The 9,110-nt window shown below is 25.6% G+C and overlaps 1 protein-coding gene across 1 annotated transcript, besides 2 other annotated features; it reads left to right on the top strand.

The window, feature by feature from the left end:
- Window positions 1–4,369: part of a repeat region (Identified by RepeatMasker using a combination of RepBase library and repeat library created with RepeatScout) that runs on past the window's edge.
- Window positions 4,370–4,559: 190 nt separating this feature from the next.
- UA08_09467 (hypothetical protein) lies at window positions 4,560–6,442 on the top strand (the record flags this gene model as incomplete). The annotated part of the gene is made up of 3 exons (XM_020265401.1): window positions 4,560–4,650; window positions 4,864–5,528; window positions 5,579–6,442. 3 exons carry the CDS (start codon window positions 4,560–4,562, stop codon window positions 6,440–6,442), a joined length of 1,620 nt encoding a protein of 539 aa, XP_020115384.1.
- Window positions 6,443–6,978: 536 nt separating this feature from the next.
- Window positions 6,979–9,110: part of a repeat region (Identified by RepeatMasker using a combination of RepBase library and repeat library created with RepeatScout) that runs on past the window's edge.

Raw genomic sequence — 9,110 nt, forward strand, 5'->3', positions numbered from 1 at the left:
GATTTCTTATATATAAAGAAATTAGTTAATTAATTAGAAGAGAAAAAAGTCTAATTAAATATTCTTTTATTTCTATTTAGAAAGGCCACTCTAATTATATAGAGCTATATATATTAGCAAAATCATTAAGAATCACTTAAAAAGATAAGAAAGATCTTAACTAAAGTTTTAAAAGAAGAAATAAAGAATAAGTTAAAAAAAGAATTCTTAGATGTAAAGTAAGAATAAATATGTTAAAAGAAAGTCTAAGAAATATTAAAGGAAATAGATATAATATTTATTAGTATAGTAAGATTTAGTATAAATACTAGGATAAAGAATTTAGTCTTATTAATAATAAATCTCTATAAGATTAATAATGTTATTAAGGTAAGGAAGGATCTACTGAAATCTGTGGTGCTTAATATTAAAGAAATCTAGAAATAATTACTAGAGATATATAAGGATTATATAGATATATTCTTAAAGGATCTATTAGATTAGTTACTAACTTCTAAATCTTATAACTATAAGATTGAACTGATTAGAAAGAATATATTAGGATATAGCCCTTTTTATAAGATAATTTTAGAAGAATTAGAAGTGGTGTATAAATATATTCTTAATAACCTTTATAAAAGATTTATTAAATTAAGTAATATTCCCTTTATATTATTAATTTTAATAATTAGTAAATCTAGAGGGGGAATATAATTCTATATTAATTACTGAAAATTGAATATTATAATTAAGAAGGACTAATATCCTCTGTCTTTAATTAATAAGATTCTTAATTAAATTAATAAAGCATAGGTTTTTATTAAACTAGATATTTAATAAGATTTTTATTAAATAAGAATATATCCTGACTTAGAAGATTTAATTATCTTTTATATATAATATAGTATGTATAAATACAAAGTAATACCTTTTAAAGTAATAAATAAATTAGTAATATTTTAATATATAATTAATGACATTTTTATAGATATACTTAATAGATTTATGATAGCCTTTGTAAATAACTTATTAATTTATAATAAAAATAAACTTAAGTATTAAGTATATATTAAGAAGATGTTTTAATATCTTTAAAAGATAAAATTATAAGTGGCACTCTATAAGTATAAATTCTATATCAAGTGAATCAAGTTTCTTAGATTTATTATTATATTAAATAGTATTGAAGTTAACTCTAAAAAGATTAAAATTATTTAAAGATAGAAGTCTCTAATAAATATAAAGAAAGTATAATTATTTCTAGGATTTTATAATTTCTATTATATTTTTATTAAATGCTATAGTAAGATATTATAATCATTTAATTAACTAACTCAGAAAGAAATATTCTTTATATAAAATAATACTTATAAAGCAGTATTTCAGGAACTTAAAAAAAAACTAATATTAATCCTAATTCTTAAGTATTATTAGTATAATTTAGAAATATAATTAAAAACTAATATCTTAAAGGAAGTTATTACAGCAGTATTATTTTAATAATATATTAATAATAAATAGCATCTAATAGCTTATTTCTCTAAAATAATAGACTTTATATAAGCTAAATATAATATTTATAATTAAAAAATACTAGTAATAATATAAGCCTTAGAGATATAATAAGCTAAGCTTTAAGAATTAACTAAAAATAAATTTATCTAAATTCTTATTAATTACTAAGCCTTAGAATATTTTATAATAATAAAGAAATTTAATAATAGATAAGTATAATAATTAGAAACTTTTTCTAGATATAGTTTTTATATTAAATATTAACCTAGACTCTTAAATAAGAGAGCTAATACTTTAACCTAATATATAAAGAACAACTAATAATCTAAGGAAAAAAATCTTTTATTATTACTTTCTAATTAACTTAACTCTCAGATTATAAAGGAACTCTAAGAATAGGATTATATATAAAAAATAGAATCTAAGTTAGAAATCTTAATTATTATAGATAACACACTATATATTATTACTAGAATCCTGAAAAGTAATTAAGAGAGTTAGAAGGTTATAAAATATTATAAAATAGCTAGGGATCTTAGATCTAACTAAGATTTAACTAATAATTAATTAATATTTAAAAAGAGACTTTATATGCTAGATAAGAGAGATCTTAAAGTATAATTATTAAATAAGATATATTAATAATCTATTATTACTTACCCTAGAAAAAATAAGATAAAAAAACTATTAAAAAAATAATATTATTGAAAGATATAGAACTAGGATATTAAGTAGTATATTAATAACTATCTTATATATAAGAGAATAAATATATATAGACTTACTACCAGGATTGTTAAAGCTACTATCTATATTTATTTAATTATAATAATATATATTAATAGACTTTATATCTTACTTAGAGGATAAGTGCAATTTTAATGCAGTCTTTATAATAATAGACTAATTAAATAAAAGACTAAGATTAATTCTTTATACTAAGAATATTATAGCTAGAAAAATAGCTAGACTATAGATCTAATATATATTCTCTAAGACTAATCTACTAGATTTAATAATATTAGATTAAGAGAGATAATTTATATTAGAATTTTAAATAGAGATATGCTATATCTTAAAGATTAAACTAAAGCTATTAATAGCATATTATATATTTATAAATAAATAAATCAAAATTATAAATTAATATCTTTTAGTTTATCTACAATCTTATATTAGCTTCTATCAAGATAATTAATCTAAATAATTACTAATAGTAGACTTTACTGTAGTATTCTTATCTTAAGAATTAACTAGACTATTATTATTTAAGATTAAGAGAGGTTTTATACTAAGGATATTATTTGATTAATTACTACTAAATGATAAGAATTTTATATAGAATTAGAAACAAGCCTAAATCTAGATAAAACACTTATAATAGATATAGGATTATATAAGACAGAATATAATATAAGTATAAGAATAGTAGAAAATATAGATAAATAAATATTAATAAGAGATAGATTTTAATATTAAGAATAAAGTTATATTGATAATTGAGTATCTTAATAATAGATAATCTAGTTAGAAGCTTTCTTATTAGAACTTAAACCTATTTAAGATTATTATAAAAAAAGGAAATATATTTAAGTTAAAGCTCCCTAAATATTTTTAAATATATTTAGTTTTCTTACTAGATAAACTTTAAAAGGTATACTTAATAGAACTGTTATTAGGGTAGATTAAGAACTCTTTATTATCAGTTAAAATCAATGATTATGATGAATGGGAAATCAAATAGATTCTTGATATATAGATGTATTACTGAAAACTGCAGTACTATATTTAATAATAAGATTATAATAATAATATAATGTAGTACCTGGTAGGAAATTTTAAGAATATATTAAATATTATAAAGATATTCTATAATTCTTATCTAGAAAAATCTAGATTACTATTATATTTGAAGAATTAGCTATATATAACTAAGAAGGATAAATTTTTATCTAATTATAATGAGAATAATATACTATTATTAACTTAATATTTAGAGCAAATATTATTTAGAATAAGAGGTAATATAATAGCCTAATATAATTTAGCTTAGTAGCACATGATTACTATGGAAATACCTATAAGTTATCTTTTATAGATAAATTATATATAGAAAAGATGTGGGGCTAGATATATCTTATAAGGATTATCCTATATTTTAATTTATACTATAGATTACCAAAGGATTTATATAATATCAAGAAAGGTAAATAGCCTTTACTAGCCAGTATTCTATATTGTTAAAACCTTTCAGAAATCTAGATTACTAGGCACCAGCACACAACAGAGATAGCTTATAGGTATTTAGAATGGAAAGAAGTATAAGTAGGAGAAAGGGGGCTAGTAGTTATTCTTTCCTCTTCTTCTTCTCTCCAGTTTAGTCTCTTCGTGTTTAGCGACCAAATAGATTTGGCATTGCATCGTCACAGAAGTGCTTTAAAGTATTATAATACTTTAAGTAAGTTTATCTTACTGACCCTTTTAGTATATAATTAAGTAATTTAGATTAAAGAGCTATAAAGAATTAAATATATAATAATAAATAAGTATTTATATATATTTAGTCCTTTTTATTCTATATATTATATATTATATACTTCTAAAATAGATAATAAAAAATATATAATTCCTTTTTAATAAGTATTGAGTATTCTATATATTCTTATCTTATCTAAGATAAGAATATATTTTTTATATCTTTATATAATATTAATATATATACTATTATTACTTTATATGCTTTATATATTGATAATCCCTTATATACTATTGCCAGTGACTGGCTTCTAGTTAATCCAGTATAAGCCCATACCAAATCACTCTATCCTTCTTCTGGAGTAGTTCCTCCTAGTGTCATGCATGTCGTTTCATAACAGAATCCGTTGTTAACTTTTTACCCACTAATGCCAAGGCGCTAAAGTGAACAGGATCATTGCCCCACTTATCTAGTAGGACCCAGTTACGGTTACATTACCTATAATTAATAATCGCAAGGCATCTATCTCTTCGTTTCTTGTGTTCATCCACCACTCTGTCCATGAAGCTTTCCTCTCGATGTCATCAAAATGTTGGACGCACTCAATAAAATCTTGTATAATCTCCAGTTCGGCAATCATCAGGCCAAAGTGGAGAAGTATCTCAACGAAGCAACCACGGGTGAGTGACGACGAGCATATCCAGTGAATATCAGACTGACAGCGGGAGTTCAGATTCGGTGTTGAATGATATTGGGCAAGTTCTAAAATCAACATTATCAGACACCCGGGGTTTGCGGTCAATATTTGAAGCACACTGTTTTACTGATGGCGGCGAAGAACGATGTCAGTATTGCAATTATGTTTGTTCGCAATGGTAACTAATTGAAAATAGTCTGGACTAAAGCAAGTCTAAAGCACCATATTAAGAGTAACCATCCTAGTATTATCATCACTGAACCCACAATCAACCTCCTCTGGCGATGCTTTCAGTTCCATGCCTACCACCCATTCCCACGGCACGACGTGCATCAAATCCATGAAAGTGCCTTTCAGCGTGCGTTTATGCTTCTTGCTCTGCGAGGGACAGACATCCTAGGCACCGAGGACGGAGGAGATTACTTTTGGCGGAACGATACTGATTTCTTCCATGATGCCGACTTCAGACGAATTCTAAGAAGTATTAGCCATGCATCTGCTCAGAATGAGTCTCGTCCGGGAATCTCTATGTCTGTTATTAATGATGCTATGGACGTACTAGCTACGACACAGCCTCACATGGTGACTTTGGCACCGTCGCCAGATTTACTGGAATCTGCAGCTGGGAGGCTTCTTGAGAGCGTTCCGGTGCGGGACGAGTTACGGGCCGACGATTTCTCAATCCTTCTAGCCTTGCTATTGCAATTGAGAGTGCATAAACAAACATGGAGGATGAACCTTCATTTTGGCGAGTTTGATCAGGGGCCGAGGTGTGAGGAGCTTGCTAGAACTATAACGACTGGGATCTTTGTGCAGGGGAATCTCAACTCTGACACGTATTACAAAGTGATAGATGTCTTGGTTAGTGGGCCGATATTTTATAATTACTAAGGGTCTAACTTCTCTTCCAGCCAAGCCTGCGGGCACAATTCTACCAACTGTGGGCAGTACTCTTTCAACCGGCAAAGCGTAAAGAAGAATCGCAGTCCAACGCATCTCTAGCGGCTGATGTTATACCAAATGTGATCCTCCAGACCATCTCACTACTTACACCTCAGCCATCAGTATCGCGCCACTCGCCTTCAATATCTAACGATGAGGGTAGTGTTTTTCACATTTCTACCCAGCAACTCACGGCACCGGGTGATGTGACAATAACCCATCTCCTGAAATATCTTATGGATGACACGAAACATCCACATGTTGTCCTTTTCGTAAACAACGCATCGTCTAGCGTATTTGGTGCATACTTTCCCGTCCCGTTGTCGCAAAAAGGCAAGATTGGACGTGGCCATTTCCTCTTTCAACTAGCACCACAATTTCGTCTCCTTCAATGGACCAGCCAACCTATTCCTCTTGCTGATCTCATTACCGTTCATGGTTCCAATTCCGTGCTGCTAGATACAATTCGGGCAGGTGAGATGCTGCCATCTACACCATATAGAATTGGCGATCCGGGAGAGCAAGGCAACAGTGGTAGTCTATGGATAAATCCTGGTACCAGGTCTATTCAACTAACTAGACAATTTCCAAACAGTGGCAGATACAAGGCTCTGTGTGGTACGGGAAGGGAGGTCAGTGTAGATGGGAAGGAGTCGAGCACGGAAATCGATCGTCTTTATATTCTCCGCATGTCCACTTTTGGGATAGATAAAGATTTTGCTTTCCAAAACGACATTGACAATAAGTACCGTGCCCCCTCTGCTCAAGCAGGTCAATTCATTCGAGGAGCGGAGCTGAAGACGAGAATTCAGGGCTTTGGGTCGCCGCTGTAGGGGTGCGAATCTCTCTGCGGGTTAAAATTGTGTATAGTTAACTATGTTGGTTTCTCGTTTTCTGCGATTTCTACTTGCCTAACAACCATCTGCCACCGATTCCTGTTGATCTACACCTCGGACACTTGACCTGATATTGGATCGACGACGGATTTAATGTCTAAACATAAGCTAGGCTTACACAAACGCTTGCACATCAGTTTATGTCTACCCGTCACGTTGCTTCCCCTGAGGTCAGCCCTGGCAAAATTCTCAAGGTAACTTTTCTTAGTAAATACTAACAAGAATATTCACAGTAAACCTAGGTTCAGCGGAGATATGGTCGGGGTGGATTGTAAGTTATAGAGGGACTGTAGTAGAAAACCATCTATTCTAATCAGGCTCCGGAGATGAAGACAGAGAACTATAGGCATTAGGTTGATACAGCTTGGACAGAGACTAGAGACAGTAGATTAAGGGCCACCGCTAGAGAGCCTTCGGGGCTATAGGATTCTAGCTATATAGTTTAGTCTGCTAACTGGCTGTAGATATGCCTTTGTCGGAAACTTCGGTTTGATTACTGTCGAGTATAGCTAGGATAGCTATTAATGGGCGAAGTTAATAGGCTTTTAAGGTTAAAAGGTCTTGGTAAATGAAAGAAATAAGAATAAGGCTATAAATATCTTAATTAATAGAAGATTGTATACTTAAGTTATTATAATTAATTTAAGATAATAGAAGAAAATTAAATATATAGTAAATAAGCATTCTTATATAGCTTTTCTCTATTATAGCTTTTATATTTATAGTCTGATAGTTATAAATAGGCCTTTATATCTTTAATAGCTCTAGTATATCTCTTATTATACCTTTATCTTAATAGATATAATAGTAATTTTATCTTATCTTATTTTAGTGTCTATAGTATAGTATATATTTTATTTTATAAATATTATCTTATTAATTAGCTATAATATTTTAATTCTTTGATAATTCTTTTCTCTAAAGGCTGGCATTTTAATAGCTTAATAAATAGCTTATATCCTCTAAAATATAGATAACTAATCTTAATTTTTTAAATATTCTAAATATATAATCTTATGGTTTTATGCTAACTATATCTTTAAAGTGAAATAAAATTATTAAAAATTATAATCTTATTAATAAAATTAAAAGATTTAAAATTATTCTTCTTTTTTCTTATAATTATTATTATTAATTAAATTATACTTATATAAAAACTAACGATTTTTTTTATTGCAATAACTATATTTATATAAGTAACTATAAGTATATTAAGATAATAAATTCTAAATTTTTATAAAAATAATTAATTACAGCTTAAGATAAAATTAAAATAAATAAGAAAAAGACTTAATAAGAAGTTATAGTCTTTATAGCTTATCTTTTTTATTTATAAAAATAAAAAAGGCTTCTCTAAAAATATGTAGATAAATTTCTTTAAATAGATATAAAGAATATTAAAGAGTTAGAAAGATTAAAAAAAGTAAAAAAAAAAATAAAAGTAAAATAAGTAAAAAAATAATAAAAAATTAAAAAGCTTTTAGTTATTATTTTTATTTTATAAAATAATAATCTTATTTTTAATATTAATTTTAATTCTTTTATCTTTTTTAATTATATTTTTATTTCTATTCTTAAATCTTCTTAGAGTAATTTAAGTATCTAATAAATTTCTATATATTTTTTTTAGATTTATATTCTTTCTATCTTATAATAGATATGTTCTTTTTTTAACTTATATTATAATATTCTTTTGACTTTATATTTCTTATTATCTACTATTTTATTTTTATTTATTAGATTAGTGATTAATTCTAATAATAAGATATAAAATATTAAGTATATTTGTATTCTTACTAATAGCTAGAGTTTATAATTATTATTTATAAGTTTTTTCTTAATAGTGAATAGTTTAAATTTAATTATATTAAATTTATTACTTAGTCTTATACTTTTAATATTAAAATTTTTTAATCTTAATATTTATTATAGAAGATAAATTCTCTTCTTTTTTTTAAATACTAATATATTCTTATACTTCTTATTATAATATCTCTTTATTCTTATTTCTACTTATTTAATGTTTTTTAATAAATTATTATATATTAATTGTATATATATTATTTAGATATTTATTTTATTAGATGCTTCTTTTTATTTAATATTTTTTTAATTTATTCTTAGAATTCTTCCTAGATTAGTAAAATATAATACTTATCTTATTAATATATTTATAGTATTATTTATTATAAATTAAATAATTAGTAGTAATTCTATTTAATTATTTTAATTTTAATCTAAATAATATTTTAGATATTATTTAATTGCTTAAATTATTCTTTTAATCTAATTATTAGTTTATTAATAATATATAGTTAATAGATTATATTTTATTTTATAATTTTTTATAATTATTTATTAAAATTTAGATATAAATAACTTATCTCTATTAGATATAATTTCACTTAATAGTTTAAATATTATAAATACTTTTTGTAATATTAATATTGTGTATTATTATACTATTAAATTCTTTAGTATTAGCTTTAAGATAATATATTTTGTAAGTTTATTTATAATAATAATAACTTTAATATATATAATTTCTAAAATAAGATCTTTTAATTCTAATAAGCTTTATATAAAATCTATTATAATTTTCTAC

This window comes from Talaromyces atroroseus (assembly GCF_001907595.1).
Source record: "Talaromyces atroroseus strain IBT 11181 chromosome Unknown scaffold_23, whole genome shotgun sequence".
Lineage (NCBI taxonomy): Eukaryota > Fungi > Ascomycota > Eurotiomycetes > Eurotiales > Trichocomaceae > Talaromyces > Talaromyces atroroseus.